Genomic DNA, 18,587 nt, shown 5'->3' with positions numbered 1-18,587 from the left:
GAAACCCTGTCTTAAAAAACAAACGAACAAAACCCAAAACCCTCATGTTCAAGTCTTCGTTTTGTTTTTGTTTTTATTTTTCCACATAGGGTTTCTCTGTGTAGCTCGGGCCATCCTGACCCTTGCTTTGTAGACTAGACTCAGAGATTCAGAGGGTTCCCTGCCTCTGCCTCCTGACTCTAGTATTAAAGTTGTGTACCACCATGCTCAGCTTGTTCAAGTCATTTTTTTCCAATTTTTATTAGGTATTTTCTTCATTTACATTTCAAATGCTATCCCAAAAGTCCCCTATACCCTCCTTGCCCCCTGTTCCCCTACCCACCCACTCTCACTTCTTGGCCCTGGTGTTCCCCTGTACTGGGGCATATAAAGTTTGTAAGACCAAGGGGCCTCTCTTCCCAATGATGGCCGCCTAGGCCATCTTCTGTTACATATGCAGCTAGAGACACGAGCTCTATTAGTGTTCATATTGTTGTTCCACCTATAGGATTGCAGATCCCTTTAGCTCCTTGGGTACTTTCTCTAGCTCCTCCATTGGGGGCCCTGTGTTCCATCCAATAGCTGACTGTGAGCATCCACTTCTGTGTTTGCCAGGCACTGGCATAGCCTCCCAAGAGACAGCTATATCAGGGTCCTTTCAGCAAAATCTTGCTGGTGTAAGCAATAGTGTCTGGGTTTGGTGGCTGATTATGGGATGGATTCCCGGGTGCAGCAGTCTCTGTATGGCTCATCCTTTCATCTCAGCTCCAAACTTTGTAAAAATATGGAATGCTTCACGAACTTGCATGTCATCCTTGCACAGGGGCCATGTTAATCTTCTCTGTATCTTTCCAATTTTAGTATATGTGCTGCCGAAGCGAGCACTGTTCAAGTCATTTTAAACAATAGCTTCTAAACCTCCATTTTCCTCATCTTCCACTGGCACTAACTAGGAGTAGTGCCTTTCCTCTTGAGACAGAATGGGAAAACTGGAAATTAAGGGGACATCAGAAGAGAAACTCTCATCTCATAAACTGCAAAAGAAAAGAAAAGCTGCCTGCAAAAGACTATATAATTTCTTTTTGAAAAAAAAAAAAAGCACAAATAGGATTACAAATCACATTTACAATAAAAACACACTCCATGTGACCTAGTGTAATAAGAATACTTTTTTGACAAGTCTTTTTAAAATCTTATCAGCCTGTAAACCTGTATAGTTCATTCCATAAGCCACCTATAATCCCACCTATTAAAGAAACTTTTTTAGATAAAAATAAGCATACCCAAACTTAATCTTTTAAATTCCTTTGAAGAACTTGACTTGAAATGTCACAGTAGCTATTGTTCAGACAGGTTCAACTCCTGGAGACCCCTCCTCCCCTTCACTCCTCTAGTGTGCTGTGCTGTGAACTTCCTCCATTCCTCCTGATCTCACTTCTGAACGCTTGCTTTGATGAAGATAAGAACATGGAAACTCTGAGCAGAGGTCTCAGTCTGCTCTCTGTTTCTCTATCTCTCTGAGTCTCAGTCTCTGTCTTTCTCTGTCTCTCTATGTCTCTCTCTGTCTCTGTCTCTCTGTATCTCTATCTGTCTCTCTATCTCTCTGGGTCTCAGTTTCTCTGTCTCTGTCTTTCTCTGTCTCTCTGTCTCTGTCTTTCTCTGTCTCTGACTCTCTGTCTCTGTCTCTCTGTTTATGTCTCTCTCTATGTTTCTCTGTCTCTGTCTCTCTGTCTTACTCTCTGTGTCTTTGTGTTTATGTCTCTCTGCCTCTCTATGTCTGTCTTTCTCTCTGTCCCTCTGCTTCTGACTCTCTGTTTCTCTGTCTTTCTCTCTCTGTTTGTCTCTCTGTGTCTGTCTTTCTGTCTTCCCTCTGTCTCTCTGACTCTATCTGTATCTTTCTCTGTGTGTCTGTCTGTCTGTCTGTCTGTCTGTCTGTCTGTCTGTCTGACTTCCCCAGCCTTCACCCACTGGTGACGCTTTTTTGTTGGCATCACAGTTCATCCTTCTTTCCCAGCATCTGCTCCTGACCTTCCTAGAATGCAGCCAGAGTGTTCTTTGAGAAGGGGATGTTGCCTCATCAGCCCTACCTCCTGCTTAAAGCCTATCAGTGGCTTCCCTCTCCCCAGGGATAAAGATAAATAACTTCTCAGCTCACCAAACCCACTCATCTGCCCATTCCCTCTCCAAACTCCCCAGAGCTTAGTGCCGAAGAGATCTTGTGATTGTTACTCTCTCTCCTACTAACCTACCTTCTGCTGCAGGATTGTCTCCCTCTCGCCCCGACAGCATGCCTGCAACTTTTACCAAGTTCCCAGGAGACTAATCGAGTATATCCTGAAAGATTAAATGGATAATGGCTAGGACGTATTAGAAAAACAAGACTCTGACACATGACCCATAGTTTCATGTCAAGGAAACTACATTAATACGTAACTATAATAAATTGCCCAGGAAGCCAGCTTGCTATAAAGCCAGATCTATAGGAAGCCAGGTTGCTTTCTTTGGTCACAATCCTGGAAGCGTAAGAGTAATTTCTAGAACAGTCAACTAAATGTCCATGCCTTGGCAGCTAATTTGAGTAATACTGGAAGCTTCTTTAATTTTCATCCCTATCTCTAACTTGGGAACCACCAGAGAAAAGCCAACTGTGTCCCTTAATGAGTCCCAAGGGATGACCCACTTCCAGCTAGCCCATCTCCAGTCCCCCCCTGAGCCCCCTATGTCTCCCACACTGTAGGCAGCCTGCATGGGAATACCCCTTTACAGTGGACTAAAACAGCACTGCAAAGCTCCCCGCTCCTGCCCGCATTTGAATCTCTGTTCCAATACAGTGCTGGTGGCTCATTCCCTCACATGGCGAGCTCAGTAAATAGCTTTGACATTTCCCTCTTGAGTGGTATTTATTTCTGCGACCTCATTTTCTACCTTCCAAAATAACTCAGCTGACTCGCACTAACAATCAGATCCTGTGAAATGCCCTCTGATGAGCCCCATGTTTTGTTTGGATTTATGGTTTTGGATATACGTGATATCTTTTCTGTCTTCGGGGTCTCCTCCTGCTAGGGAACACCAGAGGGGTTGAATCTCTTCTCTACCATATATGTGCATCTCCAAATGGGGATGGTCCCAAGTCTTCAAGGTTTCCACGACCACTGCTGGGTTCCGTTCCTAAATCACCACATCCAGCCTAACTTGTTGGTACTTTCTCCTCGCAGGCGCTCCAAAAGCACCTAGATCAATGTGTTCAAAAGCCACACCCCAGTTAGAGCTAGCTTCAGCTGCCAACTCGTTGGAAAGAGGGAACCTGAAAGATTTGTCTCCATCAAATTGGTCAGTGGGCATTTCCTTGACTAACTGACGTAGGAGCGTTCAGACTTATTGAGGGCAGCATCCTTCTCAGGCAGATGAGTCTGGGCTGAAAAGGGAGCTGAATGTGAGCCTGCGAGCAAGCCAGTAAGTAGCATTCTTCCATGGTCCTGGCTTCAGTTCCTGCCTCAGCTTCCCTTGATACCATATTAACCATATTCCAAATAAACTCTTTCTTCTCTCAACTTGCTTTAGGCTTGAATCCCATTCGTGTGCAGAGATGCACACACACACACACACACACACACACACACACACACACACACACACAAACCCTTTTAATCATAGCACAATTGCCCAACTCCCCAGGTAATATTGCTAACTGCTGGTGATCACTTTTGCCTTCTTTGTAGTTCCTGAGGGCATTCACTTCTCTCTGCCTTATCGCTGCTGCCTCTTTGACGACCTCTGTTTGGTCTGATTGGTCTGACTCGTACCCCATAAACTCATATTTTGAACATATGGTCCCCATCTGGTGGCATTGTTTGGGAGCCTGTGGGAACCTGTAGGAGTTGGGGTCTAGCTGCTGGAAGTAGGCCTTTAGGACTGGGCCTTTGAAGATAAGCCTGCCCTGGTTTTAGCATCTCCCTGCTTTCTGGTCCTCTGTCATGAGAGGCACCACCACCATAAGCTTTTGTTGTCATGGACTTTGCTATGCCTTCCTCAGCAAAAGGAACCATGATCCCAAATAACCCTTGCCTCCCCTGAGTTGCTTTGTTTGTTTGTTTGTTTGTTTGTTTCTGTCAGATAGTTTTGAGAGTTATTTTTTTGTTGCTCTGAGAAAACACCATGACCAAAAGCAATCCAGGGAGGCAAGAGTTTACTTCTGGGTGAGAATCCATAATGGCCTGTGGCAGGGCAGCAAGTGATCAGAGCAGGATTCTTGGAGGTGGAGTGAGGCTATAAGCCCTCAAAGCCTGCCCCCCAGTGATGGACTTCCTCGAGCAAGGCTGTCCCTCCTAACCTCCCCAAACAGGGACACCAACCAGGGACCAAGTGTACAAATCCTCAATTCTGTCGGAGACATTTCCTTCCAACCACCACAGCACTAAAGCCCCCAACCTCACTGTCTCTGGAGTATCACGTGGTCTCTACCTGGTTTTCTACTTGTCTGATGGCCAAGTGAGATCTCTGCTCAGGTGTCTAGCCAGCAGGATGACCATGTGGGACCAAATTTATTGCGATTTATGAACCCAAGAAGTATATTTAAAGCCATTCTTTTATTTGTGGCTTGGAAAAAAAAAAAACACCCTGGAAAGCCACGTCTGCCCATGGAATTTCCAAAGCTTGCCTTGGGTCTGCATCTGTTGCACAAAAGTCCTTGCTTACACTTCCACGTGTCGTCTTTTCCCGCCTGGGCCCCACTGATGTTCGCTGCCTCACAGATGCAGGACATGGCCAGACCCCTCTGCTCTCCAGAGATAGAGGTGGGGGAATGCACTTACCAGCAGAGACTCTCCTGTCAGTCATATCAACAGGAAGAAAGAAAGTCAATACGAGGGTAACTGGCTGACTGCTCAAGTGGGCCCCATGTGGAAGGGAGATAACGGTCTGGGGATTGCACATATAAACATTTTTAAGATGCCAATAGCCAGCAGGCAGCCATTCACATCAGATAGCTGTGAAAAGCATGACTGTGTGGAAGAAGGCTGGAGACACAGACCTCCCCCCACTCAGAAAACCCCACAGCTTGATTGGAAGAAACAAGAAGAAAGGAGCCGAGTTTTCCTTTCCAGCCACAGACTCTACCCTCCTGATTTACAGCAGGCTGGGTGCTCAGATCTGAAGTTACTGCAGCTGCCTGTGTGCTGGTGTGAATGATGAGGCATCGGGTAAACAGAACACTAGGGGCCAGCTCCATCCAGCAGCTCCATCCCTAGTTCCCACAGTCTGTTAAGAGGCACCGCAGGATATAGTAGTAACGTCCAGGGTGATGCTGACTGACAGCAGCAGACCGGCAACACTGTGGGATGCTGGTCCATGCAGTTGCTCATCACAGCACATAACACACATGTGCATATATGCGGACTTATACGCCTACACAACTCTACCCATCTACACAAATATTTATAAACCAAGTAATTTTTAGGCAGTAAAAATTTGGGGAGAGTGCAGAGGGAACCCAGATGAGAGGAAGTAGGCCCAGAGAGGGGATACAGACTGACAGAATTCTTGACTTGATTCCATGATAATCTGGACCCTGTCTCACCTGGAAAGTTCCATCTTGTCCAGAAAGTCCTGCTGACCAATTGAGGACAAAGCCGGGACTCATTTCTTGAGCCCAAGGGCACCCATTGCCTGTTGGACTTTAGTTCAGGGTATGGGGCAAGAGTGGGGTGGAATGGTCACAAAAGCTATAGGCAACTGACACCGAGCCTACCTAAAACCTGTCTGTAGACAGATACAGTACTGGCACTTGCTGAGGTCTGGAGGCTTGCTCAGTTCTTCCCAGCTCTCCTGAATGTATTTCTGGGCATTCAGGAATCAGGAATACAGGTGATAGTTGCTTCCCTTTCCTTGGGTTTTCAGCTGATGTTTTCTGTGCAAATATACTGAGAAGGGAAGGTTCTATTGTCAGATGGCTCTGTGTGGCAGTGTGGTGAAGCCACACCTATCTGTCAGCAGCGTTAGTGGGGAAAAGCGTGCCAACGTGTGGGCATTCTAGGAGAACCCACAAAAAACACCTGGAAACAGAGAGACTTTGAATCAGTGGGTAGGTACCCATGGCAGTGTGGGGCCGCCCTCTCATGCAGGGAATCTTCGGGTTCCATTTCCAGGGACCAATGCAAACCCTTACTTTCCTCTAAAGAGTAAGTAGGAGGAAGCAAAATCAGCTTGCTCGGGAGACAGGAGCTGACTTCAGAATATTATTAAAAGACGTGGGAACATCCACATGGTGAGGGAGGAAATTGAAAATGTCTGGGTTGGTTGGGGCCTCGAGTTAGTTGTTGAAAATGAAAGGATGTGAAGAGTGATGAGCCCACGCCGACCGAGCGACAGGCTCGCCGCCCACGCCGCCCGACAGGCTCGCCGCTTAATCAGAAGAACTCAGCAAATTAATAGGTGAGTCTGATGGAAAAATGAAACCTCTCTCGGGGAGAACATTAATTATCACCCTGTTCTCAAGGAAAGGTGACAATGTGGATTTGTCTAGGAAGAAGGTAGGAGAGAGCGATTTTCAGGGTCAGTGGGTCTCCCCTTCTCCCTCCCTCCTTCTTCCCACCCTCTTTCTCCTCCTCTCCCTCTTTGCTCCTTTTTTTTTTTTTTTATTTCTCCCCAAAGCAAAGAGAAATAACCCAGGAGAGAAGAACGTTTTCCCCCTGGGAAGAGAGCCAGGAGCTTTGCAAGAAGGACATCTTCTTGAGAAGGAACTGCATGTGGCCGAGTCTTTTGTTTGCCGGGGAGGCCGCCCTCTGCTGACGCTGAGAAAGCAGTTTGCATTGAGATCAGGCTGTGCGCACTACTCTCCGTTACTCTGTGTTGTATTAAGCCTTGTTTTTTCAGGCTGTGCTTTGCCTTGGGAAACTGCATTTTACAAGCAGTTTTTTACTCCGTTTTTGAAGGCAGAGGAAGACTGCAGCCTCTGGGTGGACCCAGAAACTGCACCTTCTGCCAGGCACCACCCATCCAGCATACATGGATAAGTGGCTTATTCACGGGAATAGAAAGGGAGCCGCCTTGTACATTTATTGGCAGTGAATTGAGATTATAGAGGCACACTGGTGCATTAAGGTTATAGATGGAAAGCAGCCCCTGAGTGGACATGCCAGACTGAAGAAAGAGTGTACCTCTCCCACCTGGACTCTATAAAGAGATGAACACCAAACACTGCAATGCCCTGACTGCATACCAACCTACCATCTAATATCTGCATGCCTCAAGTACCACAGACTCACCTACTTGGATTAATTAGCCTCCCTCCCCCAGGCCATCCCCTTGCAGGTTAGAGCAGCCTACTGTGCCTGCCAACCCATCTGTTTGTACCTAGACCTGACCTAGTTCCTGCTCCAGACCCAGGCAGCCTTTCTTGGTCTACTTCATTAGCTTATCTATACAGACTTTTCCGGAACTTCTGATGCTTCTCAAACCCAGTTGCAGCTGCTTTAACCTGTATCCATATCCATCCATCCATCCATCCATCCATCCATCCATCCATCCACCTATCCTCCCCTCTTTTTCTCTCTCACAGTTACATGTCTGAATGGAAACAAGACAACTCCCATCTCAGGCCTGGCCCAGGAGGAAGTGGAGCAAGATGCCTCTTAAGGAAGCCAGCCCAGGAGTCCTGAAGATGCTATGCCAGAAACATTGACAAAGATGTGGTGTCATCCTACAATGTCAGAACTGATTGCATAACAATAAATTCATGAGGTTTAATATGTTTAATGACAGCAGTCTGTCATAAAACCCATCTGACTAGGCAGCCTAGCCAAGGAAAATATGGGTTCTTTTATTCCCATATCAAATACTAATATTAACTTCTCCACACACCCCCCAACATACACACAAGACAGAGAAAAGGTAAAAATATATAACTCACACTGGGTGTGAATGTGGGGTCCCAGGCTGAACTTCTGCTGTGGGTGTTTGATAAAAAGTCCTTCAAGGGGATCTGGAAAGTCCAAGAAGAACGGACAAAGACGTGTAGCTTGAGAGGGGGTGTGCTGATAGAGCTATTTATGGTGTCTTACTTGTGTTCACTCTGTCAGAAGGGCACAGTAGTCTTGAGTGAAGAATGTGTATGGGGCTAAGAACTTTGCTAAGTCCACACACTCACCCAGAGCATCCCTTTGGAATTGCTTTTAAAGAGTGCAACAATCGATCAATACTTCCTTTCCTTTTCAACGATCCATAAGACACCTCACAGAAGATAAGGCTGTGTCTCCTCTGCCTTTAGTTTCACCAGCTCTCTCTTCCCTCACCATCTCCCTTTCTTTTCTTCTTTCTAATGGAGTGGGTGGACCACAGGTCTAGTTACAAGTGACTGATGTCTAGACTGCAGGCAGCCAACGCTGTCTACACATGCTGGGAGCTAGTCACAAGCTGGTAAGGATGTGCCCCTGACAGACTGGTGTTTGGCCATCTGTGAACGATAAATCAGTAGCTCCATACAATGACCAAAGAGTAGAAGATTATTTCTTGCTAGAATGAGGGTCTTTTGTACAGAAATAATATGGTTTCCTTTAGCCTAAACTATGCATCTCTTGCTCATAGTGGGTCTTGGTTAAGCTTGTTGAACGGATGGACATATCCCAGTATTAATGTAGGATAAAAAGTTTAAAACATTATGCTAATTCCAGATGGCAGAGAGAACTCTGGGATGCCTTCTACCTCAGAGCCCAGGAGCTAAGCCAAAATCACCATGGGGTATGTGTGCCATCATAAGAGCAGATGGCAGACACACCTTTTCAAGAATCAAAGTTGCTATGAACATATGAGGCTAGGCTAGGTGTAGACACGAGTCACCTGAATGTCGAACCAAGAATCCCAATAAATGGCATCTTTGTCAGCTCAAGTATAGTTTCTTGTTTTGTGAGTCTTTTGGACCAGAGCAATAAAAATAAAAATAAAATAAAATAAAATAAAATAAATAAAATAAAATAAAATAAAATAAAATAAAATAGGCAATATTTTTCCTAAGCCCAAATGAAGTGCCATCCATGCTTCTGGCTCTCACTCAAAAAACACTTGAATGAATGATCTGAAGTGCAGGCAAGCTGGCTTGGACATCTGTCGCAGTGCTGATGGCCAGCGTGGATCTGGCTGTTCCAGCTGGCTGGGTGTGTCTTGTCTTAGTGCCCGTCTTTGGGGAGACCGGACCTGGCTACCACTTAAGACTTACGAGGAAAGGCTTTCTTAGTTGGTTCAGGAGATGTGTTCTGAAAAATCCCCACGATGCTTCTGTACCTGTTTCTCACAGCCCATTGACCTCTGCCTTCCTAACTGCTCGCTTTGTGTACATCACACAGCACCTATCCAGCTCCCTAGCCTAAGTGGCCTGCGGTCGGGTCAGGGAAGGCTGCTCCTTCCCAGCCCCCATGTGTGGCAGCTCTATCATCTCCAGCACCAGAGTTGTAACCGAGACTCCCCCCACCGGAAGTTTTGAATGGCAGATTTTTGGCAAGCCCATCAGTTTCATAAAACAAGATAACGGTCCTTAGGCAGCAATTGCCGTGACCATTGTATCAAGGAAATTGCCAGAAGAATCTAGAAGATTCTTCTCTATGGAGAGCAAAGGGGGAAACAGGGGCTTCAACAGCCCATGGGTGGCTGGGAAGGTGACAGTTAATTTTACACGAGCTTGGGAGATATTCTGGCACCTTCATAAAGGTGACACCAGGGAGCCTATGATCACTCTTGCTGGCTGACTTTTCAATCTCCTGGCACTGAAACCCCAACAGGAAAGAACTTTCTTCCATCATACGGTGCTGCAATTTTCTCTAAGGTCAAAACTGAGCTTGGAATGCCTAATGGGGAAGGTCAACAAAATGGCAGCTAATTACAGGTTAGCATCTAAAATAGCAGTCTCCTCTGGAGAGCTTGTGCGTGTAGGTGGATGGATAAAATAAGGCTGAACAGCATTGGATTTCTCTGTGTTTGTCCAAGTCACTGGCCAGGCCAGGGAGGTAATATATGAAAAGGGACATTTTTGGAATAGTTGATTTTGAATTATGTTCATGAAATATATACTGTGCTGTGGAGGACATGTGGGAAAGCTACATTTTGACCGCATGACTAATTTTTAAAGCCTCGTATACAGAGTACCCCACCCCCAACCTGGAACACAGCTGGGTTATTCCTCTCTGGACTGAATGTGGCAATTCCAAGTGAACCGATATGAGATTTTTACCATCATGGCAATGTAAACCAAGGAGCTGGCCCAGCAACGAAGGGCATTGTGAATAATTTGTACACCAAGAGATATGACTTTATTAGTTTAAGAACATGTTTTACATAAAAACAGGCAACATCAAAAGAGCTCGTTTGGTAAATGAACATAATATATCACAGATGATTTCATTCCACATTCACCTACAATTTATGAGCTTAAACTGAAGGATTAGGGGGGAAATTGGATACCATTCCACCTTTAATCATGGGGACAAATTGTTTGAAAGTTATTTCATTGGGATTCCAAAATCAGACACTAACCTACGTCATCCGATCCATGCAGCAAGTGACAAGGGCAGACTCTCCAAAGGAAATGTTGAATTTGTTTTCTCCAAATCGAAACCTTGAGGGAAACTTGTTAAATGTGTCAAGTCCCCAGCCCACCTCTTTAGTATGCAGGGGCAAAGTACTATTCAATTTCACACTCAAGTAATCCTCTAATAATTTTCTTTCAGCCAGAATGAAAAAGGCTAATATTAATTTCCTAATAAAAAAATTTTTAAAAAGTTGTCAAGGATATGACTCTAACCTTGAACCAGCTTCAATTTCTCTTTATTTATTCTTTGAACACACCAAGGATTTAATGTCAGGGGCATGTAAGAGAGCTATTCTGCTCTGTCCCTGACTACAGCTGAGTGAGTTGGAATGAATGAGCATTGTTAAGTTAACACCACTTTAAAGTCCTACTCTTGATACCAACAGTTCTGAAGGCTTAAGCACTAATTACTTAAAATTAATAAAGTATGTCACAGTCAAAACTATACAATTTTACATTAAAGTAACATTAAGGGTCTCAGTTTAATTGACCAAAAAAAAAAATGTTGAGGAAATTTACAGGTATGAGATTGCCTTTTCTTGACAGAAAGCAATAAATCCACACCCCTTGTCTCTTTGGGCAAACTGCATGATCACAACACCTGCCAGTTAGATGCTCACTTACCGGAAAACTGACCACAGAGGCCCCCATGTTAGAGCCAGCAACAGAAACAAACAAACAAAAATGCCTGAGCCCAGGCACTCAAAAACCTCTACCTTAGATTTCCTGTTTCCCATCAGGTTATGACCCTTAGTGCTACTGGCTGGCTGGCTGGCTGCATATTTGAGATGATTAAAAAACAAAAGAGCCACTTAAAGCACCTCCCCCATCTGTATGTAATTACATACAAACTAAAGATTCCATCTGACGTCCCAGGGTTCCAGTTCTTAGTTGCTCCATGTGTAAGCACCGCAGAGCCCAAGTGTAAAGCACGTTTGTAGTCATCCAATGTTTCATATGTCCTCAAGTTTCTCTGATTTATTTGCCTTTAAACAGGAGAGTAGGAAGTGTATTATTTTACGCTGGCTTCGAATCTGAGTTGACAAAAGTGTTAATTGTGGGGGCTCTTTGGACCGCTATTCTCCCAACAGACTAGAGTGGCTTCATGAAATCTGATGATTAAAACCCCGGAAACCCAGATATCCAAAAGAAGCATGTATCTGACCCTCCACACAGCGTACAACCCCGTGCTCCCCTGGGTCAGAGAGTTCTTTGTGCGAATTTCCAATGGAAGTAGCAGGTAGCTCATGGGAAAAGTGGACCTTTGAGCTGATCAAGTTCAAGTTCTTAAAATCTTTGGACAGAGGGAGAAGTGTGTGTGTGTGTGGGGGGGGGGGGCAGAGAAAGAGAGAGAGAGAGACAGACAGACAGACACAGAGAGACAATCATATAGTAATTAACAAGTTAAAATAATAAAAATTATTTTATGATATGTGTTAGGTGAGCCAATTTGAAAAGAACATATCCAAATGAATAATTGAATAATTATGTTAAAATTACCATCTTGGATCTTGGTGCATTCCAAGACTCTGGGATCACAATGAAGGCAACGTACCAGACGTCTCTGTGTTGACTTTTCCTCGGGAGTGGAGAAGGGTGAGATGTGCCCCCCTCACTCTTCAGCACAGGCCCTGACTAGCAAACTTCAGCCTGAGGCACATTTTTATGGTCAAATTAAAAACCTTCCAGAATAGAAGTTTATCATGGAAACACTGACAGGGCTTTACCCAGAGAAGGACTAGAGGCAGTGCAGTAATGTGGAGACGATTCCCTCTCAGCACAACTGCACTTCAGCACGGGGGATAGAGTTGTCTAGCCCATGCCTTTGGCCAGCAAACAACCATGATTTAACGGGCTTGAGTCCTGGTGATTCGGTAGCTCGGTGGCCCTCTGAGACAATTTTTCTTTCCTGTTGTTTTTTTCAACTGAAATATGCCTCAAAGGGTAAAGGATTGCAATTTTAGCCTTCATTCACAGATATACTGTTCTCTCTCAACGCTATGTGACAGGTCTGTTAACCACCACTCATAAGGGGGCCCAGCAGACTGCATGCAGGGAAGTCTCGGCGAACGCAAAGCATCAAGTGTTTTCCGCTGTTTATTCTTATTTCCCCTCGACTTAAGTTAATACACACCACGTGTGAGTCAGGTGAAGACGACAGCCAGAACATTTCCAGGGACTGAAGACCGTACCTTTTCCTTCTAATGGTTTGGAACAATTCACACATTTATTGATCATGACAAATAAAGTGGTTCCTTCTACAATGTGGAGGGGGGGAAAATGTATTCATTAAATGGGTCTCATCTACAGAATTGATTTACAGGAAGCAAGTAATGAAGGAGTGTTCAACTACTCTACTCTCAGACTGAAAGAATCCTTTCAATACCATAAGACTGGTCTTGCTAGTAAAGGAAGGGCAGTTCCCATCACCAGACTACCACCATAAGAGTTATATTCAATATGCAAAAATATGGAAACAGTCATGATGGTTCAGTGGATAATTACAGCGATACACAGCCATGATGGCACATAGTTGTTCTATGATACACCAAACAAAAAATAAGATCGATTTGGTTATAGAAATTCAAAGAACACCACCACTTAATTATTTCAAACTGGAGCTATTCTGAGAATGTTGAAGGGAGGATATTTGTACTGGGTAGAAGCAAAGCGGTCTGGATGCACCAAGTCAGCAGCCTGTGCTTGTCTGTTCACCCTCTGAGTTACAACTCTGACATCTAAGATCTTGGTAGCTTGACGCTGGCAAGATTACTGAATTACTGCATTCCATCTGATTGCTCAATATTTCTACTTGACAGGTTACATTCCACTATTTATTCAGCGTAGATCACTGAAATTCTATAGGGATGTGCTGTGATCACCCTTCTGCCTGGGCTCTGAATTCTGAGCTGCTCTTCTGCAACCTGATGAGATAATGTTGATGGAAATGTTCCAGAGCCTTGCACTGTGGGCCTGTACCCCAGGATGCTGTGGCCATACGTTAATGACCGGGGAAAGCAGTAATTCAGAGAAAGGGAAGTGGCAATCTGCTCTTGGCCACAGGGTGTTTTATAGTCACACACGTGGAGTTGAAGCTCAGTGATGCCATCACTTGCTGATTAGAATAGCGCTTTGCTTTTCTGTTCCACAGAAAGTAGTGATTTCGGACCAGTTCTAGTCTTTTACCGATATGAACTCTGACACCGTTTCTGGTGGTCTGTGCCCTGTCCTTAGTCCCAACACCCAATTCAAATAATGTACAGATTTATACCATTTTGTGATTTTATGTGTATCATTTCTGGACTCCCAAAAAGGAAAAGAAAAACTAAATAAATGTTATATTTAAATGTGGAAGAGCAGGAAATGTGGGATTCTGTCATTTAAAAATCTATGAATGTGCAGAACCTATGACTATGTATAAACACAGCAGCTGCAGATCAGTGTAGAGTTCGAAAATAAAGACCTGACTCTGGGAAGATTGTTCATAACTTTCAAGACATTAAAATACATTCAAAGCAAGAATGAGCAAGTAAGGGGCCTGTTGCCGTCCTGGAGTGTAAAATTGTTCTCTCCTGAGTCAAAGCTGAGAAAACATTAGGGCAATGTTTGAGTTGGGTCTTGCCTCCTGCAATCCTCTGGAGCACGGATGTAGCGGAGAAGCACAAGCCCACCTTCTGAAACACAATCGGCTCCCTAAGAAACTCAGGCCTGGGAGACGGACTGTGTAACAGGAGTGAAAAACCAACCCCAGGCAGGCTTTGGCCCCAGACCAGAAAAGCAACACATCCCCCCTGGAGGACTGGAGACCACACTAAAGTAAAGAAAATCATGAACGGGAGTGGCGGCTTCAGCCGCCAAGGTATCTTCTGGGAGACTTGCTGGTACTGACTTCCTGGTACCTAGAGTTACCATGGAATCGGTTTGTTTCTATGAATCCCGTTTTAGAACCTTTTGGATTGTGTTTCCTCTGAACTTTCCCTTCTGCCTCTTTGCAAAGCACTAGCCTCTTGCCCCAGATCTTTTCCATTCTGTGTTGGTTTCACACTGGTGGCTACGGTCCTGTGTAAAAGCAGCTGAGAAAAACAAAACAAAACAAAAACAACACAGAGCCTTGCTTTCCCTTGCTGGTTGGATTCCCAGCCCTGTAGAGCACCTGGTAATTTATTGCTCTTTTTACCAGTGGTTTCTTGAGCTCTTCTGATCCTGAGCAGACAGATCCCAACTCACCAAGCACAAGCCAAGGCTAGGTGGTTCCCCGAGGGTCTGCCTGGCACTAGCAGCAGGTAATGGGCAAGCAGCGTGGCAGGGGCGTCTTCAGCACATCTTTGTATGGAGACAGGGAGAGACACTGTCAATCTCTAGGGTTAGGCTGCCACAGACCCAGTTCTCTCCAATCAAAGCAGAGAAGTCTCTGCAGCTAACCAGCTTACTACGTAGGGACAGGGACTTCCCTTCTTCCTAAGATGCTTAAGAAAAGATGGGTGCATCTGCTGATGCTATAAAATCTGTCATTTTCTAAACCCACAGAGAAGGATTGGCAGTGTGTCATCCTCTATACTCTTCTTGTGTGGACATTTTTTGGGTCTTATGACGCCCCTTGGTCTGCAGTAAAATCAAGAAATATGTGTGAAGATATTCAAGGCCTGAAAAATTCCCCAGCAAGGATTCTCAAGAAAATTCTATGCACTCAGAGGGCTAACATGTGCTATGTTACATACTGCAGATCCTAGTTTGACTGATGAAAACATTCATTACTTCTATGTTAAAAAAAAAATCGCAAATTAGCCTTAACCCTTTAAGGACCCCAATTAGCAGCAAATTACCATTGTCACAAACACCACATGCCTTCTCATTCAGTAAAGGGAACTTGCTACAAAGGTACCCAAAACACACTTTCTGTTCTGCCGGTCAGCACTGAGTGCTAGATAGATCAGATGAACCTGTTTTACAGAAGTTTGGGGAGGGAGGGGGAAATCTCAGAGTCTTAAAGGGTTAAGCTAGGACTTCGAGTAAAAGGGTCTTATTAAAAGGGCGAATTGGGGGAGCGAACAGTCTCAGAGGAGCTGGGGGAGTAGTCCTCCGATTCCGAGTTCAATTCCGGTGGAGCTGGCTGCGCCTTGTACCGGCTCCTCACATCCTGGTTGCGTCTTCGTCGGAAAACCTGCCTCTCCTTATCAAGAGCGGTGGTCTAGCAGGGGCATAAAATGAGAAAGAGGACAATTAGGCCAAGGGACATGGCAGAGAGACTCTAGACAGTTTGCAGTTGGAAACTATGCCGGCTGGCCAGGTTAACCTGCCCCTCATGACTTGCTTATGTCAACAGTCATCATCCTTGCCCATGAAGCCAACAGGTGCAGGCAATGTCGCAGGCAGCAACCTACCCAGTGCCACCAGTTATCTCTCACCCCACATTAAACGGAGCTTCAGTCTTTTGTGTGTGACAGGTAAGAAAGCTCCTTGGGTCATGTTGGCCAACAAGCAGCTTAGGGCACAGGGATAATAGAGCCAAAGGGTGATAAAGTTGTCAGAGTTGGAAACAGAGTCACAAGCTCTGCCTGCGTTAGCGATTTTCACTCTTATTGTCTGCTGATAGGGGACAAGGCAGAACCTTCGGAGGGGTTGGATGAATTTTAACGAAGCCAAAGCCTGCAAGGGAACCTGGCTTGGAATAAAACTAAGCCCAGGGACCACATTTTATGGGTTTCGCTTTACAAAGTCAATTTTCATAAAAGTGAGTTGTCTTTTGTTTTGTTGGTTCTTTTGTTTTGTTGGTTTTTAATCTTCTTCTTCTCTGAGAATTCCAACTTCTTGTCTCTATGCCTAATTTTCCCAAGGAAATATCAGATTATCTCTGAGATGTGCTACCTGGCTTCAGCCCCAGCAGTTATTACAACATCAGTAGTATAGGGACAGCGTGACTTCATTTCAGATTTAATGGGGGAGGGGAGGGGCTGGTCTATTATAGAAAAACTTTGACAGAAAGCAGAAAAGCAGGTTCAAAGCTCAAAGAGGGAAAAAAAAGTACTGAACATCGGTTACAGTGGAAGGGCAAAGTCTCCTTGCCTGCAAGCCCCTGTTTAAAGGGACATAGCCCGGAGGCTAGGCTGCTTTTAGGGGATTATTTTCCCTCTTTGAGGATATTTGCCACCATTTTCTCCTCTTGAAATTTTACTGTTGGCTTCTTCAAAGAACTGAGATAAATTTATAGCCAGCTTGGTTCTGAGAACAAAGTGAAAACTAAGCTGCTCGTGTGCTTGCAGAATAGCGTTAGAACCGTCTTAGATCTAAAAGAAAGCAATCAAAGTTCCAAAATGAAGTAATAAAGAGCGAGATAGCGACAGCGTGTAGAACTGGGCAGTAAATGGCTTACTTAGGCCGAGCCGTTCCCACTTCAAAAACGATGCACGCGCTGAGTAACAGTGTTAGAAGCCAATGAGGGCGATAAACTTTAATAATTCACTTCTCGCTTCACAGAACGGCTAAAACAACCATCCAATGGCTGCTCTGTTGAAATGTCTGCTCTGATTCTGCCCCTCATTGAATTTTAAAGGCCCTTCTATGTGTAGGTTTTGGTCTTCAACCCACCGATTTCATGAAAGACTCAGCCTCACAAACCTAAATTCCTAACTTTATTTAAAACGTTGTAAAGTCACAACACATGGTATTTTGCTTTTCAAAGCAAACTGAGAACGTTCTGTTTGTGTGGAGTTGGATGTTTGTAGAAAACAGATGTCTATTTAGTCTGTCTAACATAAAAAGTATTCTGTAGTTAATCCAAGGGTAATATAAACTCGTCTCCCGGTCATAAAAAAAATACAGTTGTATTTCTACCTTTCTGGGGCTGGAAAACGCCCTGGCTTTGGATAGAATATGCTGATGGAGGAACACAGGCGGCCAGACATGGAAGGATGCATGGGGAGTGTGCGCCGCTCTGTCTGTGGCTGACTTGGCCATTTATTCAGCTCCCTCAGTGTTAAACTCAAGGAGCAGGCGTGGCCTCTTTTCACACTTACAGAATTGCTGTAGATAAAAATGGATATTCTGAAAAATTTTAAAAGCCAAGGCTTACAGAGGTCTGGGGCACTCTTCCTTTTCTCTTTTGTAACTTGATGCAAGATAGTGTTCTAAAATTAAGCAGCGGCAGCAGAAGGCTCCTGCAACAAGCCAACTCCCCCTCCCTTCCTCTGCACTCTTGCATCTCCCCAGGCAACAATTCAGCAGCAGACTTGTTGAAATAGACTCTGTGATTCTCCTTGTTGAATTCTCAAGGACCTTCAAATAGTCAGCCCTTGGTCTCCCTTAGATGTCTATGATTACCTGTCTGTTCGGCTGCTCTAAGTCACGTGCCACTGAAGTGAGCTGCCTCTCCACAAACACAGAATGCAGTTCACTCAGAGGCCGGCGGCATTCAGGTTGAGCACAGCTGTGCACCACCGTTGGTCCCTCACTTTCAACTTCCTTTCCTCACTATCTTCCTTCCTTGCCCCTCTGCCTAGAGAAGCCCTGCTCTGCCGTCAAGTGTTCAGGTCCACTTGCCAATCTCCCTAATTAGTAGTTTTCTAAATGTTCACCTTCCTAGATGAGCCTTTGTGTGCTTATATGCTCCTTAATTTCACAGCACTTCTTAGAAAGGTGTGTTATGATCACATATGCTGGACTAAGGGTCACATGGCAATTGGATTTATAGATGCTTAAGAATGAAAAAAGGCTGTCTAGGGCATCTCTGACCAGTGCTCTGTCTTTATAGGACTGATATTGAGGCTCAGTAAGTAGAGGGCTTTGCCCATAAACTACACTAAGAATAGGATGCCTGTCTTACACAAGGCCCAAGCAAAGCATTTACTCTGTAATCTATTGTAACAGGATAAAGCAGAGTCCCCACACTTGCACAGTTCACTTCAACCCTCTTCTCATCCCCAGTAGCCGGGAGAAGACCCCGGGCCACAGACAGTTTGCAAGACTGTATGCTGCCCGTCGGAGAAAATCATGGGGAACAGTAAATCATGATCCAGTGAGTTCAACCCACTGTAAACCT

General features: G+C 44.9%; 1 protein-coding gene, 2 long non-coding RNA genes and 1 other non-coding gene across 20 annotated transcripts in view; 1 reads left to right on the top strand and 3 right to left on the bottom strand.

The window, feature by feature from the left end:
* Positions 1-215: 215 nt before the first annotated feature.
* Positions 216-5,870, bottom strand: Gm25404. The gene is made up of 3 exons (XR_375679.4): positions 4,791-5,870; positions 2,229-2,313; positions 216-1,013 (listed from the first exon to the last, which is right to left on the bottom strand). It is a non-coding gene; the product is annotated as a predicted gene, 25404 (long non-coding RNA).
* On the bottom strand, positions 758-864 carry LOC115489760. The gene has a single exon (XR_003954715.1). It is a non-coding gene; the product is annotated as a U6 spliceosomal RNA (small nuclear RNA).
* Positions 5,871-5,964: 94 nt separating the features above from the next.
* Gm31796 lies at positions 5,965-8,860 on the top strand. Its single transcript, XR_375678.4, has 2 exons — positions 5,965-6,408; positions 7,535-8,860. It is a non-coding gene; the product is annotated as a predicted gene, 31796 (long non-coding RNA).
* A 1,381-nt stretch (positions 8,861-10,241) lies between these two features.
* Dclk1 (doublecortin-like kinase 1) overlaps positions 10,242-18,587 on the bottom strand; it is a 296,766-nt gene continuing 288,420 nt past the window's right edge. For 10 of the 17 annotated variants that reach the window (NM_001357469.1, NM_019978.4, NM_001357466.1 and 7 more), the window contains one exon: positions 10,242-15,740. In NM_001357469.1, coding sequence (NP_001344398.1) covers positions 15,683-15,740 — 58 coding nt within the window. In that variant the 3' untranslated portion in view covers positions 10,242-15,682. Of the gene's footprint in view, positions 15,752-18,587 lie in introns of all 17 variants that reach the window. The other 7 variants (XR_003954278.1, XR_003954279.1, XM_011240007.2 and 4 more) reach the window with 2 other exon arrangements.

Source organism: Mus musculus, chromosome 3 (genome assembly GCF_000001635.26).
Source record: "Mus musculus strain C57BL/6J chromosome 3, GRCm38.p6 C57BL/6J".
NCBI lineage: Eukaryota > Metazoa > Chordata > Mammalia > Rodentia > Muridae > Mus > Mus musculus.
The sequence above is the reverse complement of the archived record's forward strand: the minus strand, read 5'-3'. Positions and strand labels throughout refer to the sequence as shown.